At 36.1% G+C, this 21,326-nt stretch overlaps 1 protein-coding gene and 1 long non-coding RNA gene across 4 annotated transcripts; one reads left to right on the top strand and one right to left on the bottom strand.

The window, feature by feature from the left end:
- The first annotated feature begins 4,216 nt into the window (after nucleotides 1-4,216).
- On the top strand, nucleotides 4,217-21,180 carry LOC109056614 (myc box-dependent-interacting protein 1). 3 transcript variants are annotated; one of them, XM_042730917.1, is made up of 20 exons: nucleotides 4,217-4,486; nucleotides 7,727-7,807; nucleotides 7,920-7,974; nucleotides 8,075-8,169; nucleotides 9,788-9,883; nucleotides 9,965-10,072; nucleotides 10,196-10,288; nucleotides 10,819-10,904; nucleotides 11,488-11,563; nucleotides 11,789-11,844; nucleotides 12,066-12,110; nucleotides 12,517-12,589; nucleotides 12,993-13,115; nucleotides 13,913-13,990; nucleotides 14,165-14,182; nucleotides 14,654-14,887; nucleotides 15,205-15,258; nucleotides 18,042-18,104; nucleotides 18,199-18,300; nucleotides 18,381-21,180. In XM_042730917.1, the coding sequence occupies exons 1-20, from the start codon at nucleotides 4,400-4,402 to the stop codon at nucleotides 18,480-18,482; spliced, it is 1,725 nt and encodes a 574-aa protein (XP_042586851.1). In that variant the 5' UTR covers nucleotides 4,217-4,399; the 3' UTR covers nucleotides 18,483-21,180. The 3 variants fall into 3 exon arrangements, with proteins under 3 accessions (XP_042586851.1, XP_042586852.1, XP_042586853.1); XM_042730918.1 differs by lacking the exon at nucleotides 12,066-12,110; XM_042730919.1 differs by lacking the exon at nucleotides 14,654-14,887.
- LOC122138453 lies at nucleotides 11,844-15,514 on the bottom strand. Its single transcript, XR_006155573.1, has 2 exons — nucleotides 15,142-15,514; nucleotides 11,844-14,957 (listed from the first exon to the last, which is right to left on the bottom strand). It is a non-coding gene; the product is annotated as an uncharacterized LOC122138453 (long non-coding RNA).
- Nucleotides 21,181-21,326: the final 146 nt, after the last annotated feature.

The raw sequence follows: 21,326 nt of genomic DNA, 5'->3' as shown, positions 1-21,326 counted from the left end.
ATTTAGAAATATAACATGTGACGCAAGTTCACCAGAACATCTTGATAACACAGTTGACAGTCAGTTATGTGCCGACAATAATCTAGATAACATATTGAAGAGGAGAAGTTATGACTTTCCACATTCAAATTTCCCTCCAAAAAAGGAAAATACATCACGTGATGTTTGACATGTGACTTTGGAACAAACCATTGCTGATTTATAGGGTGTTTATAGGGAGTAACACAGTTGACACTGATTTCTCAGTCATACACAAAATGGATGATTTAATTTAAATGCATGAGCAAAATATTTTTTTAAAAAACCTTTCTCATAATTTAATCATTATTTTGGACAAATATTTATAAGAAATATATACAGAAACGTATTTTAGATCTATTCTGAAGAGCAAAACCTCACATTTACCAAATCGGACAGCACAAAAACAGCAAATTCCAGTATAGAATATTCCCCTTTTTGCAAGATAAAAGATGGATATCTGTTGGATTTTTGTATTAAATGAATAAGAAATGTCCCCTGATACAATTTGTTGTATGGTGAACATTCTCACAAAGCTGTCACAATGTTTATGTTTTTTCTCTGCTGCAACATTTTTTCCATAAATAAATAAATAGGCCTAAATAATTAGACAATACACAAAAAATAAACAGATTATCTTAAACTTTCTGGTGTTTTTATTATTATTATTTTTTAAAAATGTATCAAATGTTTATGTCAACACTATGGAAACATAATGTATTTCCTTTTCAGCTGTCCAGTCACCGCAAGGTCCCTGCTGCCAGTGAGACCAGGAATGCAATAAGTGCACTAGGTTTTAGGGTTAGAAGGCATTTATTCTAATTCTTTGCAGTTATATGTTTTTTTGTTTTTTTATTAAATACCATTCATCGCTTTCATTGCAGCAATGCATTGCAGTAGGCTATCATAATTGATATGTAAATTTCTAAGGCCTCTACATTATCAGCATGATCAAAACTTTGCAGAAGATTTTTGAAAGTTGTTGTACGCAATCATGCCCTCTGTCGTCTGATTGTTAGTTTATTTTTCTTTGCAAATAAAGGCATATTAATGTTTAAGAATAACTTATGTTGTTAGTGGCCTAATATTTCAAGATGGACTTTTACTGAAGCAGCTTTACTATTGATTATTGGTTATTTTGATTACATATACATCTTTATTTTTATTTTATTTTGTATTTATTTATTTATAAGTATCAAATATGAAAGTCAGGCCTTGAGGAATGTTTATTTGTTCATCTCTCAAATGTGGCATTACATGCTTTGCCCCAACAACAAAAAACTACAGAGCTTTGATCAAAGCATTTATATTCATCTTTATATTCTTCATATTTATATTCATCTCAATAAGATATACTGTATTAATATATAGTGATTGTGATACGTATTGAGATATAGCCTAGCGACAACTGTTTATATGCATTGTGTGTTAAGTAGTCTGCTATACACTTTTAAAGATGCCATTGATTTACATTACAAGCAGAATTTCATACATTTTTTTAGCCATATAAAATAACTGCATCAAATTGGATATTTTTGCTTCGTTGTTGCTTCTGAATATAATTAAGTTTTATTTTCCCTCATGTGTGAGCTATATATTACCACTACTATAAGACATAAAAGCCATGTATCAATTATAATACAAAACAAACAAATATATGCAAAAATGTCTTTTATTATAAAAAGAATATAAGATTGCACATTTGTATCACAGGAAAGTTTTGACTCATTTCTGGCGCTGTCTACTGCTGAAACATGATACGATTCTATTAATAGAAAAGAAGCTTCAAGAACATCGAAGTTAAAGTATGTTATTAGACTAGACCAATGGCCATTAATGACATGCAAAGAAACCTTTGTATAATAACAAAGCATACTGTTTCTGTTCATCTGTGCAGGGGATGACTGTGACTGGTGAGATTGCACATAGTTCGGGTTTTTTAGCACCTGTCTTAAACAGGATTAATTTACTGATTAGTTCAACAGGGTGAGATATAAAACACGAGCGCCCTCCAGTGTGACAGCTGCATCAATACAATAACACGATTCAGAGATAAAATCCTACAAACCTACAAACCAAAACTATGTAGCTTACATGGGAAAAAATAGCTTTTCTTTAACTCTCTTTTGGATATTAGAATGTTATCATAGTATTATTATTATTTTAATGTTAGATTATATACATCTGTATATATTAATACAGTATATATATATATATATATATATATATATATATATATATATATATATATATATATATATATATATATATTTGATTTGGTGATGATTTGGTGAACCAACTTTGAAATAAAATGTTTCTTATTTTCCTTATTAATTTAAAATAAATGAGTGTTGGGGTTATGTATAGCCTACGAATTAACATGGTAATACACAACATTTTTACACAATTATTCAAAATTTAAACTGACATCCATGTTTTATACGCTATTGTAGTATTAAAAACAACTTTCCTTGCAACGTCACTTTCTCTTTGGGATAATTATTGGATTTCAACCTTTATTTTGTAGCAGATAAAGGAAAATGTAAGACCGCGCATAAAACAGAGGATAAAGTAAAAGGTGTTACACGGTATTTTCACATTTACTGCATAAAATAATGTTTCTTTTATGTTGTTTTCTTCACATACGGCCCTATGTGTCACATTGCAAACGATGTTCACAGACACCATTGTCTCATTGTTAAATAAGCTGGGCTTGCTTTTTATTAGGCTACACGTTACGATTTGGGCGAAATTGTTTAGTGTGGAAATATCACTTTAAACGTCATTATAGACCATATATATACAGTCTATATGTTATAGACACATGAACATCAAACTCTGCACAAATAGGCCTACACGTGCAAAGTACCCCCTCTGCTGGTGATAATTTAAAACTGCTACAGGGATTGGTTAAATGAGACAATGCATGTCAGAATACATTTCTTAAATTATAAAATGGCATTATGACATGCTTGATTTTGCACATATACACTTAATTTAGATTAAGGCACACATATATTGATATAGTTTATACTGTAAATGTTTTCTAAAGAGAAGAATTGGCATTAACAAAAGGAAAACATGAATTAATGCATGAACGATTGAATAACAACAACAACAACAACAACAACACGAATGATCCATTTAAGGGATGTCAGACAGCCTTTTAATGCTTAGTTCGATACACTACCAGAAAATGCTCAAGGGGGGCAATGTTATGCTTTACACAATAACACGTGAACTGAACCTATGTTAAAAAAATACAAGCTACTTCATTCACCATGAGGCTTTCTCTTTACAGTTTGTGTTATTATGGTGGATGTGGATATATGCTGAAGGATTAAAAAATAAAAATAAAAATAAAATAATACACACACACACACACACACACACACATATATATATATATATCATTCTAGGTCACATTGATTTGAGTGGTTATTTTGCATATAGGTGAGTTCACTTATACCACCTAAATCTGTATTTTTGACAGTACAAATACACTAATATTTATTTTAACCTTTGGCATATTTAATGTATGTTTCATCTTATATATGAATATTTTCCTTTTGTTTCCATTGTTGTGCATGCAACCAATGGCTATTGGTTTTGAAATGGTAGCTTCCAGAGGCTTGCTTTGAGGTCTCACCACAAACTATCAAATGCTCTGGACTGCCTAATTCTGGTGCTCCAATAAATGTTTGATCCACGAACCACTAAGAGGCTGGCTGTGTACCACAAATAAATCAGAACCATCTGCTGAAATGTGATGGAGATTTTGCGGAGAAACTCTGGAGTTTATGGAGTTCTGTCGATGCCAATCCGCAAATGAGGCTGACCCATGCACAACCCACAAACATTTATTTTCCTTTTTTCTTCCCTTTTAATGTATTTAAAGCAAATGCTACTGATTTAAATAGACTACTGAAGCAAATCATTCAGTCTGGTTTTTATGATTGTTTATGATAGCTTGAAGTAGTAGCTTTGAATCCATTTTCAGCAATTCAGCTGGTCAATACGTCCTTCAGAAGAAACAACTCTTGTACAATATAAAGACCTGGCCTCAAGTATAAATATTTCTATTACACATCTCACTGTAAAACCACTGAAAAATCGACAACAGGCCTAAAATAATGAGTTAGGTTTGTGTGAAATAAAAAAAATAGTGTACTGTCCCTTTAAGACTGCGCTATTGTCATTGGTCAATGGGCATCTGTATCGTGTGCGCTTGTGCAGGTTCATTCTGTTCCCGGGGCGAGTGTTATTATAAGGCCTAGAATTTAATGCACCTGCACTGAGGGAAAAATTAATCTGTTGAATTTGATATTGTGACAAATGCTCTTTTGACTCGTTATTAGCAAATAACACAATCCAGATAAAAATGGCTGAATTACCGATGGGGAAAGGGGTATCCGCAGGAAAAATAGCAAGCAATGTACAGAAAAAAATTACCAGGGCTCAGGAAAAGGTAAGACATTTTAATCATCAGCTATATATCAAATACATCACCTCTTTCAACACTGGTCTCAGTCTTATTTGCCTTACATCACAATAAAACATCTAAGGACGTCAGTATCGTCCTCTATCTAGCGTGATGTATAATAGGGACGCTTTAGAGTCGAGGTTCATCCATATACTGACTGTCAGATACTAAAATACGTGCATTTGCCTCACCTTTATTTGCACATGTTTTAATAATTTTATGGATAATGCAATTTTGAAAGCGCAAGCTCGTTGTTTATTTAACTGGGGCTATATGGAAATGAGCCTGTTACACTAGATTTATGCGTTCGCTTTAAAACCACGACGATCAGTTCTCAGTGTGCTTTAAGCTTCAATTAACCCATTTTTTGTCTATGAACCTTTGCAGTAACCTGGCAGTGCGGCGGCGATGTCCGGATCCTTTTAAAGAATCGGTTCACTAAACAAGTCCATACGATTCGTTCACGAATCTGATCACGATTCGTCGGCTCACTCGTTCATTAAACCGAGAACCGTCACTTCAGCGCCGGCGCTGTGGTGGGGCATTCGAGGGCCGTGCCCCCCCTAGCGGTTATTGATGCCCCTCCTACAGGCCATGGCGTGGCCCAAAAAAAAATATCCCTTTTAGTTATTATTTTAATATTAAATGTTCAAACAGTAACTTAAATTAATTAAAATAAAAAGAATGGGGAAAATGCATAATTTTGCTTGTTCATGGCACGTTAATAGGCTTCGTCATGGTGAATGCTTATTGGTCGCCGAGTAAACTTGTTACATTTGATTTGAAAAATCCATTTCAAGTTGAAGAACAGTTTGTCCGTCTATATTATAGACAAATGTTAGCAGCTAATTTTAAAAATGTCTAAAAAAAAAAAAAAAAAAATGGATTTACGAAAATGTTTTAGACCTCCGCAGCCTCGTCAATCAGTAGACTTAGATACGGCCACGACCACCAGTACCATGGTCTATGAGAGCCGAGCTGACGCTTTTTCTGCAAATGCTAGCTCCGGACAACCGCCAAAAGATTTAATACGCAGACATTTGTGTGATGATGTCCAATTCGTTTTCTGAAGAAAAAAGCCTTAAGTTTTCACAAACATCTATACGAAAAAACTTTGTCTGATGGGGACATTTTTTTTTGCCGGTTTTTCAAAGCTTCAAACTGATTCAGTGTTTTATTTTTGTCGTCGTAATTTTTTAATTATTTAAGTATAAAAAATATATTGCTATTTATTGTAGGCCTATTTTATGTTTTTTTTTTTTAGCCTATATTATATTTATATTATTATTTTCTGTCCTGTTCTGTTGTTTAGGCTATCTGTTCTGGGCCGGGTTTCCCGATAACGATGTAGCCTAGCCTATCTTAGCTCTTAAAAGCGCTCTCTAAGTGCAAGGTTTTAAACATTAGCCGCAATTCCTCGCGCGTTTCCCAAAAATGTAGGCTACTGAACTCGAACGCGAGAATAGGCTACTACGTGCTACTTGAGCTCGCTGTCCATTCGCAAAGTGCTGAACTAGGCTATACTAACCTTATATGGAATCGGAACGTTTTAACTAACAATCGTCATCTGTTGTGTATTAGTAATCAAGACAGGTAAAAAATAAAAAAATAAAAAAATTATATAATGACATTCTTGTAATAATAATAAAAAACTCCATAGCCACGGGAAGAAGGAGGCGGGAACCGGCGAACATTTAAATAAAACTTTAATAACCAAATAAAGATAAAACAGCGCGACAGCCCCTCACGGGCGACTGCCGCGCACAAACAAAAACTAAACACAAAATAAAGCCCAGGCCTGGTCCTCTCTCGTCCTTCACTGTCGTCGCTCCTCTTTTGTATCCTCCCAATCTCCTCCGTGGGAATCGAGACCGGTGAGTGGAGCAGGTGTCGCTCATTTCCCAATCACTCCAATGGCCTCGCTCCGTTCCCACGGCTCTCGGCCCCGCCCCACTCGTCACAATTCTATATAGATAGATCATTGGAGCTAACATTCTAGGGTAGAATGTCATTCTATATAGATCATTGGAGCTAACTGACTCTTGCCCGTATCCGGTCGGCAAAACAGCAAATTACAGCCCTGTCTTCTGTTCCTCTTTTAGATAAAAACCCAAGTCTAAATCGTTCATTGTCATTCTATATAGATCTTTCAGATTTAGGTCTGGATTTCCATGCTACTATGATGTTGCCAATGCGTCTAAAAATATTTATCAAACGACAGTGCCCCCCCCCCGCCGATGATCCAATGCCCCTCCAATAGATCTGCACTGACGCACAAACTCCGTCACTTCGTGCATGCGTGATTGTGCGATTTGTAATGAGACGAGAACTCTGTGATATGAGTCAATTTTAGTATGTTTAGAGTCGTATGACGTTTTATAAGTCGAAAAGTATGCAAGTAGTAGAACGGTTGTTAGTTTTTTTCGCGTCCACGTGATCACGCAATGACGTTTTTAACCGGTTCTTTGAACGAATTGTTCTAAAGAACCGATTCGCGTAACTGAGCAGCTGCATCGCGCACTGATGCCCCTCATCCTTTTGATTCATCCAGTTTTTATTTTTCTGCAGCCTGACATTTCACAACTTTATGTAAAATACACCAGCAGCTTTTGTTTACCTCCTCGCTCAAACTCAGAAGTAATTGTGGTCATAGATGTTACCAGCGTGATTAAATAGGTCGAGGAACCATCTGTCTTTTCTGACTATTGATTGTTTCCTTTAGAATGATGTTTGGGTTCTTCACACCAGCTGTCACTGAATAAGGCTACGGAAATTAGAGATTTCCTTTCAATTTTGCAGACAAAAAATACATATGCCTGTCATGGTCTTTGAGCAATAAATAAATGTTTCAGTGATATTTGTACAGTATTTAATAAATATAGTCCCATTTAGATCTTCGGTATGGTCATCTGTGCAGCTACATTAGCTTGACTTGAATCTGCTACTGTTGTTTTCTAAAGAGTAATAGTCTTTTATGTTGTAGACACACATTTACAGTATAATAGGCCCTAAGATATCCAGGTTTAACCTATGTATTTCTCTTCAGTGCAAAGAATCTCCCTCCATATAGAAGTTCTGGGTTGTCATTGCACATTGAAAACACTTTCTTGTTCTTTTAATATTTCAATAACATGAAGTACATAATTAGCAAAACTAGAAATGTAACAAGCCACAATAAATGCTTTTAAAAAAATATGAATAATCTGGTCAATCATCTTCTCTCAGGTTCTCCAAAAGCTTGGCAAGGCAGACGAGACTAAAGATCTGGCATTCGAAGAGGGTGTGATCAACTTCAACAAACAGCTGGTGAGTGTTTTTCTAACTCATATGTTCATCTGCAAGCATCGGGGATCTAGTCTAGTTTTATCCTCTTGGTCTGTGACTCTCTGTTTCAATTTTGTGTCATGTGCTCACATAGGTTGAGGGTTCCAAACTGCAGAAAGACCTGCGGGCCTATTTGACTGCTGTGAAAAGTGAGATTATCGATTGACAAATTTACACACCTAAATGCAACATGGATCAAGTATGTTGTTTTCTTAGCCTTGCTGATTTCTTTCTCTTGGCTTCCCACAGCCATGCATGAGTCTTCTAAACATCTGTACGAGTGTCTGGATGACATGTATGAGACTGACTGGTATGGCAGAAAGGAAGTGGACTCACTTTTCGAGGTTATTGTTTTATACTTAATTCATTGTCAGTAAAATGTGTTTTAGACTCAATTCAGGAGTAACTTAAGCCCCCTTTTGTCCCATTAATACAAATTAAAAAAAGATTTCATATGAGAAAATATGTTGTTTTTGTCTAAATTTATAAAGTATACATTCAGACAAAAAACTTTGGAAATAAAAATGCATGTTCTTCCATGTTTTAGATTTTTTTTCTCCCTTTTATACATCTAAAATGTATAGTATTTATCGTAAAATGGACCAAATGTTGATAACTTGTCTTGCACAATCCAAAACTTGGTCCAAAAATTATTATTTTTTTTTTTTTTACATGAAAATGCCATCCCTCAATATTGCTTTTGCACTTTTGCAGCTGACTAGTAGCAAATCTTCGCCTTATGACTGTTTTGTGTAACGTCTCAGCTTTTTATTTTAAAATGAAATAATTTCAAAACAGGACAGAAAATTTCTATTTCATGTTTTTTTTTTAATGTAAAGAGTAAACCAAATGATTTAGAATGTTATAAAATTAATTTAACACTTTAATTGAGGGCAGATGTGGCACAAGGTATCTCCTACTGCTTTTCTCCTTTCCATTTTCTTGTTTTTAATTCACACCCATCTGTCATTTCACCATGTTTTTATTACATATTACACTACTGTTCTAATTTTAATTGATTAAAGGTGTCATATGAAGCAATTTTAAGTTTCCCTTTCTCTTTGGAGTGTTACAAGCTGTTCGTGAATAGATAAGATCCCTAAAGTTGCAAAGACTAAAGTCTCAAACCCAAAGAGATATTCTTAATAAAAGTTAAGACTCGTCCACGCCCTCCTAAAACTCCTCATTTAAACACGCCCCAACATCTCTACATCACTGTGTGGGAAGATTTGCATAACGCCGCCCAAATGTTCACGCAAAGAAAGAGGCGTAACTTTTATTTCGCTGTGGTATTTTTGCTGACGCCGCTGCCATGTTGAGAAGATGCTGTGTTTCATTGTGAAAGCGAAACTACTTTGTTTGGTCTTCCAAAAGAGGACACAACTAGAAATCAGTGGTTAAAGGGATACTCCATCCCAAAATGAAATTTTGTCATTAATCACTTACCCCCATGTCTTTCCAATGTTATCAATGTTAAAAATGTTTGCTGCATAATATTTTGTGGAAATAGACATAAAATTTATTTAAGTTTTCTTTACTCTCTCTTTTGATCAATTTAATGTGTCCTTGCTGAATATTAATTTCCTTTTCCTTTTCTTTAAATCTTACTGACCTCAAACCTTTGGACAGTAGTGTATGTGTATCCATTTTACATGTCCACCATTTTTACTTGATTTCTGCTTTCTTTGAAAGGAATGTTAGGAGTGAGGAAACAGATGGGAGGTAATTCAATGGGTTTTGATTATTAATTAGTTGTTTATTGTTTTAGCTAGTTAATAAACATGTAAATGCTGTTTAGTATTAGCCTTAATAGTTTTACAACACTGAGGATCCAGCTGCCCTGTAGTTGTCCCGATAGGTACAGCACGTGTCGCCGTGAATGTGTGTGGGTGTGTACTTAATGTATTTAAGATTGTCTTCCACCATCCTGATCTTTTGTATCTATTGTTGTGTGTGTAACAGGATTCAGACCTCCTTTGGACGGATTTCCATCAGAAACTTGTGGACCATGCACTTATATCCATGGACACTTACCTGGGCCAGTTTCCTGACATCAAAGTACTAAGATCCCATGACGATGCTGTAGTTTAGCATATCATGCGGTGATTTTCTATTTAATATCTGTATAATTCTTTTCAGGCCCGTATTGCAAAGCGTGACAGGAAGCTGGTGGACTATGACAGTGCACGACACAACTATGCCGCGGTGAACAAAGGCAAGAAAAAGGAGGGGATCAAGATCACCAAGGTAGAGCCCTTACCTTTTCACAAGACTTTTGCCATTTAGTTTCTTGTAGTCATGTTGTGTTTTAATGTTTCTACAGTCAGTGCATATGGAGTAAGCCACTTTTTTTTTCTCTTCTCTATGTAGCCAGCTTCTCTGCTGGAGAGGGCCGCCCCAGGCTGGGCTCAGGGGATCCTGTCTGCCCATAACGTGGCTCAAACCAGCCTCTCCAGGAGTCAGGTGAAACACTGTAACTTAAAGGGATAGTTCACCTGAAAATTAAAATTCTGTTATTTACTCACCCTCGAGTTGTTACAAACTTGTATGAGTTTCTTTCTTATGTTGAGCATAAAAGAAGATATTTTGAAAAACGTTGGTAACCAAACAGCTGACGGCAGCCATTGACTTCCATAGGATGAAAACAAGTACTACGGAAGTCAATGGCTGCCGTCAACTGTCTGGTTACCAACATTCTACAAAATAGCTTCCTTTAATTTTACTACTTTCCGAGCTATTCTGAGATACTAGCCATCATCTTGATCATTTTGCTCAGACAGGAGAGCAATATCGGCCAAAACAAATAAGTATCTTGTTATTACCTGGCTATTTTTGGGCCAAATAAATGACAGATCAAATATGGGAGGTGAAGCAGTTCATCATGTTTGATTAGCTGTGGTGAGGTAAATTTGTTTCAACAGCTAAAGTCTTGTGGGTGAACAGGATTATTGAACTCCATGTCACGCGATTAATGTGATTTTTTATATTTATAGGCAGAGGAAGAGCTGGAGAGGGCACAGAAAGTGTTTGAGGAGATTAATATAGATTTGCAGGAGGAACTGCCATCTCTGTGGAACAGGTCTGGATTTATTTTATTTTATGGTCTTACTTTCACAGATCTTCTTTGTGTTTAGTCTCACAGACTTTTGACTACAGGCATTTATGGTCCACATTCCAGCTAAAAATCAGCTACTTAGAAAGGAAGAACCATGATCATCATTTAAAACAACATGCAACAGTTCATTTTCTTTATGAGAAATTTATAGGTGGATAAATGTAAAATTTACAATAATAATGGACTGGTTTTTAGCAATGCAGTAATGCAATCAAATTATTGCACAGCAGTCTCTGTTTTACAGGTAACATCAAAGTGGGAAATGTCTAAAAAATAAGTATGCAGTTTAACTGCTAAAAGCAAGTACCTCAAGCAAAATTCAAAAGAACATATTTCACAGATTCAGTGCCATAAACCTCTGTATTTGCCACTTTGTCAAATACAGTACCTGTACACCCTGAATCACGGAAATGATGTAGAAGCCTGACAATCTGATTGACTCTTGCCATTTTTGTGTGCAGTATGCACCAGATGGGTCATAAATGGTCTTAGACTGAGGTCTGTTGTCATCTTGTGAAGGGCTAAGACTGTGTTTGCTCTCTTCCAGTCGTGTTGGCTTTTATGTGAATACATTCCAGAGTGTGGCTGGTCTGGAGGAGAAGTTTCACAGAGAAATGGGAAAAGTAAGGGCTCCAGCTCAACACCATCCACTGACAGAACATTATGATTATGTTTTGTATATAAGTGTAATTTAATTACAAGTAAATAATCTGGTGAATGAGCATTGTGTGTGTGTGTATATAATATTGATTAATATAAATATTATTAATATATTTGACTGTAAATTATGAACAAACTTCTACATTTCAAAAGATGTTGATTTTCCATATAATATATTTTTCTTACAGATTAATCAGAATCTGAATGATACGCTGGAGAAATTAGAAAATCAAGATATGTCCAGGTTAGTCAAATGTATATGCAGCATACATACTTAATGTTTACATTTATAAGCACTGCATTGTATGAATTGTATATTTTAACCATGCTGGCTCATTTTTATCTATTTTGCCTCAAAATGGTGTGTAAATTGTGCATATGGCAATAATTAGTATTGGTACAATTACACTCTATACAGTTTATACAATTAAATAAATGAACAAACCAAAAACACCACTCTCACAGAAAAACAGGTAGCCAAGGGGTGAGGACATCAGCAGCCCAGAAGAGGTAACGGTAGCCCTACAGTGCTGTGTGATTGAGTGTGTGTGGATCTTTGCATTCCGTACTAAAGCTTTTTGCGTGCCCTCAAGTGCTGCCCACCTAGACAAGGGTTTGTCTTGTGCAGTCTGTCTGCAGTCCTGAGAATTCACTGCATGAGCAGAATGATTTTGCACAGGAAGCAACTGTGTCTGCATGAATACCTGTTAATTTTGGTACTATACTAAGTGTAGTTACAGTATATCAGTTCTGGCTTGGAAGTCTCCCAGATAGGCTGTTGGTCACACTGGCCATCTGTGACTAGGGCTTGCAGTGTGAAGCATCGGTGCTTGGATTGAGCCTAATCAAAGCATGACACACAGGGGCTCTTTATAGCCATGATACTGTATTTCATTATTTGTACTTTATGCTGCAGTGACAGAACACAAGATGCCAATCACACATTGAGCCCAGGAGGACCGCCAGCCATACCCAAATCACCATCCAAGGTATGCATTTAGAAATCACCACGGCATTGTACTTGCCATGTAAAATAACACAGCCCTGCATCTTGAGAAAAAATCTGAAATCTGGTGATTTGCAAAAAAGTAATTCATTTACTTAGTACAAGAATATCATCATATATTTATGTATCAGCTTTAATGCACTTAAAATAACAAAATAAATATAAAAATAACAAAAGCGGTCATTGGTAAATGGCAATTAAAATGAATTATTCAATTAATTTAACTTACATTTGGCAAAGGAGTTGCATCAGGAAACATAAAATAATGTAAAATGATGTGCTTGAGCAAATCAGCACCCCAAAATGAATAATTGCTGTGATATCCCAGTTTTACAGCGATTTCTATATGAAATATAAAACCCTATTTAATTTTTATGTGTTTCTAGCTAAGGCCTATGGTTCCTCCACCTCCTAAAGTTACTCCATCAAAGGATATGAAGCAGGAGAACATTATCAATCTGTTTGGTGAGGCTGCTGCTCCAGACATCAGTGTCACTTCGCCAACACAGGTCAGCTGTACTTTCTTCTCCTGTAATCCTCGTCTTCAGGCTAATTTTGCTAATAGTAGAGACACCAGCATTGGCTAAAATACGCAGTTTGAAAACTGACTTCCTGCCAGTTCACAAGCTGGAATTTGAATAGTAGGATGTTGAATCTGGGTTGGAATGATGGGGTTTACTGAATTAAAATGCAATAAATGTTGTTGGTATGAAGAACATGGCAGCAGCAGGTCACTTCTCAGGTGTTCTTTTAAAAGTCTGTTTGGTGTTTGGCTCCACTTTGAAGAAGTTAATTTGTTAAATCTGAATGAAATATATTCAAACTAAATACTTTTCTATGGATGGAATAGAAATGTTTTAATAATTAACACAGGTAGTACTTAATACTGAAAAATAAAAATAACACTTTACATAGAATATACATTTCTTGGAATGTAAACCAATTTAATTTTACTTTTTATTAAATTCAAAATCTTCTTTTTGGCTCCTTTTCAAACTCAGGATTCAAAATTTGAAAGGCATTCATAATTCAATTCTGAATGACAACCGACCCTAAAATGTTTTGTTTGATAGTTATACATTATGCTCTTATTTTCATGGATGTATTGCAGTCATTTCAATAGGAATCTGTGTAATCTGTAATTTCACAAAGAAAGAATCTGTCAAGATTTGCCCACTCAAATTTTGCAACAGGTTTAATGCAGTAAAGCAAATGTCCTGCTTATTAACCAACAATGGAGTTTTGTCCTGCAAAATTTCACAGGAATTTTCTTTCTTTCTTTTTTTTCTTTTTTTTTTTTTGTCAGTATGAAGCTCCAGCCACTGCTAATCTGCTGGATATGGATCTGGACTCACTTCAGGCTGCCACCACACCAGCCGCACAGGTCTGTCAGAATTAGGGGAACTAAGTCAAGTTTTTTAGAGTTTTATTAAACTTTCACTCAATTTAGCTTATAGCAGTGTTGTAGTACTCAGGTCCAGGCAAGACCAGACTCAGTCCAAGGCCATACTGCTTTGTCTAGTCATTAAGTTTACTATGTTTTTATGCTTTTTTACAGACTTGGGAATCATGGGAGGTGAGTGTGCTTTTATGTTTTCTCATAGCTGTAGTGTATATCAGCATACGTAACCTTTCCTTTTAATTCAAACAGATTCCTACACTATTTTGAAGAATTTAGCTAATACTATTCAGTATATGTAATGGTCAGGGAAATCAGTCTGCCCTTGTTAAAGCTATTCCATTAAATTTCCTTTCACTGCAAAGCTTTCCAGCATAAAGATTGTAAATGTCTGTCTGTCTGTCCCGCTTTAGTAACTGTCCGCGATATTACTGTTGCATGTCCCACATCATTCCATAGAGGCTATATGACCTCCAGTATTGTGTGTTCAGCTGCAGAAATGCTCATCTGTATATTACACTCTCTCTGGCTCCTCATTCTTTCTCCACTCTGAATGATCCCTGCTCATGATTTTCCCCTGCTCCCACATGTACCCTTCCCCACCATTCCCCTCACCACCATACCCACCCTCCTTCCTGCCACACGTAGCAAACAGAGAAGGAAGCTGAGGTGCCTCAGACATGGGACGATGATGGTACCCAGCCTGGGCACTCTGGCTGGGGTGATGATGGTACCCAGGCTACCTGGGATGATGATGGTAGCCAACCTGTGTGTGCTCCAGCTGCATACACCACCTGGGACGATGATGGCTCTCAGCCTGTGCAGGGGAATGACAATGATTCTACCCAGCAGGCCCAGGGGTGGGACGATGATGGGGCCCAGGTACAAATCTCATAGAGCAAGCTGACAGGAGCTGAGCTGTGCTATATTGAGGTCGTGCTCCTGTAGGAACCTGTGGATGGAGGCAAAAAGTTGCTTAGCATGGCAATAGGGAGAATGCTGGTAGCAGTGCTAATAGCAGTAGTTGTAGTAGTAGTAACAGCTACAGCTGGGCTTGCTATGTTATGAGGATAGCTATGTAATATGCATCTTTTTGTTCTCTCTTTCAATTCTTGGCTCTCTCTTGGTATTTCTACCTCTTATTCTTCAATCTGTATTGGCTCTCTTCTTCTTTATCTCCCGGTCTTTCCTTTTTGCAGGCCACAGAAAAGGTAGCTGTTAAAGAAGAGGCAGTAGCTGAAACCGTAAATGAAGTAAGTAATGAGTAAGTAAATAAAATAAGGCATAGCATATGATCCAAAAGTGTAAAATCGGATCATCTACCCAAGGCAACAGCATAAAGAACAAAGAGGAAGTCTGTAGGTGACTCAAACCTTGCATCAGCATTCACTACCATTCAAAAATATATTTATTTTAGTATTTTTTAATTCAAGTTTTCTATTCAAGTTTATTTGTATAGCGCTTTTTACGATAAAAATCATTGCAAAGCAACTTTACAGAAAATTAAGTTTCTACAATATTTAGTAGTATCTTATCAGTGATGACTGTCAGTTTATGTGTATACGGCAGAAATGTTCGGAAAAATCAATTAAAGACGTAAACAAACAGACGATTGACACTATTAACAGTAATTATGCAATCAAACTTATAGCAAAATGTGGTAGTTCTGTATGTTGTCTCTGGGTTAGCATCATCTGAAGTCCTCTAAGGGGTTGGCATCATCTCTTCTCAGGTGTTCTGGATCCAGACTGGAGCCTTTGTAAATCCTAGTTACAAAACAGAGAAACAAATAGAGACATAATTAGCATAAGTGCTGTTCCAGCCAAGTAAAATTAATTAGTTTAACCCAAGCTAAAGAATAATAATGTGCATTTGATCAGATATAACTGCAGTCCAAATTTATGAGATGCATTATTTGAATGCTTGGCCAAAGAGGTGTGTTTTTAATCTAGATTTAAACAGAGAAAGTGTGTCAGAGAAAGTTTGGGAGCCAAATTTGAAAAAGCTTTACCTCCTTTAGTGGACTTTGCTATCCTAGGTACTACGAAAAGTCCAGCGTTTTGTGACCTTAGGGAGCGTGATGGGTTGTACCGTGGTAGAAGACTGGTTAGGTACGCAGGAGCTAAACCATTAAGGACCTTATAAGTAAGTAATAATATTTTGTAACTGATACGGATATTACTAGGTAGCCAGTGCAGAGACTGTAGTATTGGGGTAATATGATCATATTTTCTTGACCTAGTAAGGACTCTAGCCGCTGCACTTTGGACTACCTGTAGCTTGTTTATTGAAGATGCAGGACAACCACCTAGCAGTGCATTACAATAGTCCAGTCTAGAGGTCATGAACGCATGAACTAGCTTTTCTGCATCAGAAACAGGTAACATTTTTCGTAGCTTGGCAATCTATCTAAGATGGAAGAATGCTGTTTTTGTAACATGGGAAATATGATTTTCAAAAGACAAAGTTACTGTCTAATATAACACCCAGATTTTTGACAGTAGAGGAAGTAACAGTACATCCGTCTAGTTGCAAATCATAATCTACGAGATTCTGTGTAATGTTTTTTGGTCCAATAAGTAATATCTCTCTCTTATTTGAATTTAATAGGAGAAAATTACTGGTCATCCAATCTTTTAAATTTTTAACACACTCTGTTAGCTTAGATAATTAAGAAGTTTAATCTGTTCTTGTTGAGATATATAGTTGAGTATCATCAACATAACAGTGGAAACTAATCCCGTATTTTCTAATAATATTACCAAGGGGCAACATGTATATTGAAAATAGCAGAGGACCTAGGACAGATCCTTGTGGCACTCCATATTTTACTGGTGATAAATGAGATGACTCCCCATTTAAATAAACAAAGTGGTAGCGATCGGACAGGTAGGATCTAAACCATCTTGAAGCCTGCCCTTGAATACCTGTATAGTTTTGTAATCGATCTAGGAGTATGTCGTGATCTATGGTGTCGAACCTATCTGTTTCTCCACGGCCTCCAGCTCGAGCTGCACCGATGGCAGCTCGAATGTGTCCTCACCTGCCCTCAAAGGTAGACATACATCCGCCATTAAAGCAAGTAACAGTGAGTAAAGCAATGGTAATGTGTGTGAATAGAGTATTAGCAATGCACGCGGGTTTAGCAGCAACCATGCTGCGATGCTAACGGGTTATAAGCTAATAGCGGACTCGGGAAATCAAAATAAAACTAGCGATAACAAGGCGCTCTGATTAATTTTTTTTTTTGTTGTAGAATAAGAAATAGAGGATATATTCACATGTTATAGAAACTGAAATGATGTTGTATAAAATAGAACTTAAGATTAAAAAATAGACGATAAAGAATTAACATGACGGAGCTCAAACTCGAGACAAGCCAGCAACAAACAGAAAGTTTTTTAAAGAAATAAATACATTTTTGTTCAGCAAGGATGCATAAAACTGATCAAAAGTGACAGTTAAGACATTAATAATGTTATAAAAGATTTATATTTAAAAAAAGAATCTTGTTTCCCACAAAAATGTTCACGGTTCCCACAAAAATATTATCAGCACAACTGATAATAATAAGAAATGATTCTTGAGCAGCAAATCAGCATATTAGAATGATTTCTGAAGGATGATGTGCCAATGAAAACTGGAGCTGAAAATTCATCTTTGTCATCACAGAAAAAAATTACATTTATTAAAATATATTAATATAAAAACAAACATTTAAAATAAAAAAAAATAACAAACATTATAATACTTCATTATATTATTTTTTTTTTTATCAAATAAATGCAGCCTTGGTGAGCCTTGTATTAAAAAAAATGAAGAAATAAAAGAATGGTAGTGGATGCTAATAAGTAAGTTAGGACTCCCCCTGGTGGACCGAAGGAGCAGCTGCAGAACCCCTCATCAGCCCTAGTGTATCATTAGCTTGTCAGGGACAAGCAGAGCACCTTTCATGTTTTGATGCTAATTATTCATATAATACATTAAAAAGTATAAAGTTTATGTCTGTTGTATTTACATTCATTGATTAATCCAGACTGCACAGGCGACCACTGAGAGCACAGAGAGTGTAGAGATGCCAGAATCCTTCCTGTTTAAAGTAAGTGAAAAATTATGTTTCAGTTTAACTAACATTGTTCTTTTAATCAGAATTTGAAGCAGAATAAGTGAGACATGTATTTGTGTGAATATAGGTGAAAGCAATGCACGACTACAATGCCAATGACTCCGATGAGTTGGAGTTGAAGGCCGGAGATGTGGTGCTGGTTGTAAGCTATGAAAACCAAGACGAGCAGGTTAGTATAGTCGTTCTGACCAGTTCTTACCCAAGAGATCTTGGTTTTAGCATCACCTAACTGTGTTTCTGTGCTTACAGGATGAAGGGTGGTTAGTGGGAGTCAAAGAGTCTGACTGGATTCAGCATAAAGATCAAGGGAAAAAAGGAGTCTTTCCTGAAAACTTCACCCAGAGGATGTGAGAGCCTGTGATCCGCTTGACCTGTTGTTAATCCTTCTATATAACTCCTTATTACTTCCCTTCAAAATGCAGACAAAAAAACATTACTACACCAACAAATGCACAGCCACAGGCAATCTGCTGGTTATGTTTATGGAAGGTTAGTCTTTGCGTTGTTGTCACTGTGTCTCATATTTGTCACGGTGCAAATATAAAAAGATTGGAACAACCTCTGACAAAATAAGTTGTATTCTGTTAACTAGTTTTGCCTTTTTTAATAGATGGAGTAGAATACCCAAAGTAAGTCGTTGCTGCAAATGTTTTTAGACTAGACATTCTTAACTATGTCCCATTTTGTGTGCAATGTTTTAAAGTCATATCCCAGATGATCTAACAAACTGGTGACAAACTCTCTATAGTCTTAATACTGAGCACTATTTGAGCTGCATGATATATATAGTAATGTCACAGGTGGAAGCAAACAATATTTATTTTTAAAAGGTGATTAATATTCCTCTCGAGAACGGAATGCACTACACAACTTTTCAAATCTAAATAGATTAAAAAAAAAACACCAACTAGGCGTTGTACACTTGCCATCTTTGTAAATGGTTACAGAGGTAAAACTGGGCATCAAACACTAAATTACTGAGGGTCACAAACTACAAACGAATTTAAATTTCCTCCGAACACAACAAACTTATTGTTTCTAGAAGATGCACTCTTAAAAATAAAGCTGCTTATAAGGTTCTTCACAGCAATGCCATAAAATAACCATTTTTGGTTCCACAAAGAACCAGTCAGTCAAAGGTTCTTTAAAGAACCATCTCTTTCTTACCTTTTTATAATCTGAAGAGCCTTCTTTCGCCAACAAAGAACCTTTTGTGAAACAGAAAGGTTCTTCAGATGTTAAAGGTTCGTTATGGAACAATTTAAACAAAAGGGTTCTTCTAAGGCATTGTGTGAAGCACCTTTATTTTTAAGAGTGTGTGACAAATAAAAGCAATATGTATTCTAAAATCTAAATGGTTAATATCCTCTGATTGGATTAAATCACAGGCAAAGTTTTCTGTGAAATCTGTCAACTCCAACTGCCCAAAATCTGCAGATAGGATCTGACTTTCAGCAGCTAGCGCCAACTCCTCCAGACTGTAAATTAGGGCAAAAATCTGTACAAAAGTCATGTAGTGGATTCCAGCCTTCAGTTCCATAGTCCTACAATATGACAGCTGAACACTCCTTGATGAAAACTGAGTTTGACTGCTCAGAGTCAAAGATCTACCAGCTGCATTTCTGCATGTTTAAATCAGAAACAAACTCAAAAGTTAAAATAAAACAGACTAATATAGTTAAAGGAGTATTTAATCCTTCTCATTAACAAACAAAAAACATATGCACTCCATATGCAGTTAATGGCTCACGTATTTAACCCCAGACTCTTGCTCAGGTTATATTTATCTAAACCTGTGTGCTGTCTTTCACCCTCAGCTTTACCTTATACACAATATTACTGTCCACTGCTTTTTTTTTTCTTTTTTTTGATGAAGCCATTTCAGAAATTAATGTGATTAATATTGTACTTCACTGTGCAAACGGAGTCATATACACATAATTAGTCTCAGTCATTTAGTAAAACAGTTTATATTCAGTGAAGGAGAATTTCTGTCCTTCTTAACATGAAATGCAATAATCTCTGCACAGATATTTATTTCTTTATGAATCGTATTCATAGACACATCAGAGATATTGGATATTGGCATTTTGTGATTTGAAAGTGGATATTAATGCTCACTAGTGTGCGTTTTAATACAGTGTAACATTCAAAAGTGACTCAGAATATGCATAATATGAATTCAGTCCTCTTACACTGTAATTATAGTTTTATTTTTGTACATTGTGAGACAATTGAGAGTTAAAATGATTCTATGTGCCATGAACACTGGCTTTTAACTGGGGTCTTTCTCAGTGCTGTATACTCTGGTCTTTTCATGTTTGGATCAGAAAGTACCATCAATCTCAGAGCAAGAGCAGGTTTAGTGAGGATATGAACTTTTATATGGAACTGAACTCAAGTTGGTATGGCGGATTCTCCAGTCATCTGTTGTGCTGAATGAGAACATGTTTGCTTTTTGTTTGGTTTGCTTGCTACCCCTGGTCTCTTGCTAATTGGATGTGTCACATGACCCAAGCTTTGAGGGAGTTCTTGCCACGCTTCACCAGGTTTGAAGCATGTGTGTGTGTTTGCGTGCTTGGTTTTTGTATCCAGTACTGAGAAATCAATGTGATCTGTAGAGACTGATCACTGAGTTATTTAAGCTGCCAAGGCATCTTTAATGACCTCTCACGCAAGCTCTTAATTAAATCGAAAGTCCTTGTTGGTGGACAAACACTTCCTCTTCATGTATTTGAGCGCAGTTACAATATTTGCTAGTGTTGTTGTGTTGTTGCATTTGTGGCTGTGATCATTGTGTAGTTTTGTTGCGTTTCGTCACTAAAGATACAAATTCTCTGAGCATATCTATATCTGTAATTAGTGTGAATGTGAAAGGAGCATACTTAAATCCATGAGCAGTGTGTCTGTGTGTAGTGACTTGATGTTTTCTTGCTGAGGTGGCCTGGGAAACCAGGGTCACTTTGCGCCACTATAAGCCATGAGTAGTCATTCTGCAGTCCTGTATCCTGCTGACTCACCAATGCTAATAAACATGGATTTAATCCTGTCATATTTCATCTTTTGTGTGCACAAATTGTCCATATTCCAAAAAAAAAAAAAAAAAATCAAACCTTCATTTTATTTCAGTAAACTCTATTTAAAAAATTGAGCTTTTAAAGTATTTGTTACAGAAATAAGAATATACTTGTGCAA

Source organism: Cyprinus carpio, chromosome B9 (assembly GCF_018340385.1).
Source record: "Cyprinus carpio isolate SPL01 chromosome B9, ASM1834038v1, whole genome shotgun sequence".
In the NCBI taxonomy this organism is placed as follows: Eukaryota; Metazoa; Chordata; class Actinopteri; order Cypriniformes; family Cyprinidae; genus Cyprinus; species Cyprinus carpio.
Note: the sequence above shows the minus strand (reverse complement) of the source record. Positions and strands in the feature narration are given on the sequence as shown.

Bases quoted from the DNA above. Each gene is read 5' to 3' on its own strand.
- LOC109056614 (XM_042730917.1), top strand. From the start codon at position 4,400: ATGGCTGAATTACCGATGGGGAAAGGGGTATCCGCAGGAAAAATAGCA. The intron at 9,884-9,964 runs GTACTAAGATCC...AATTCTTTTCAG, and splicing joins GCCAGTTTCCTGACATCAAA to GCCCGTATTGCAAAGCGTGA. The intron at 18,301-18,380 runs GTTAGTATAGTC...CTGTGCTTACAG, and splicing joins ATGAAAACCAAGACGAGCAG to GATGAAGGGTGGTTAGTGGG.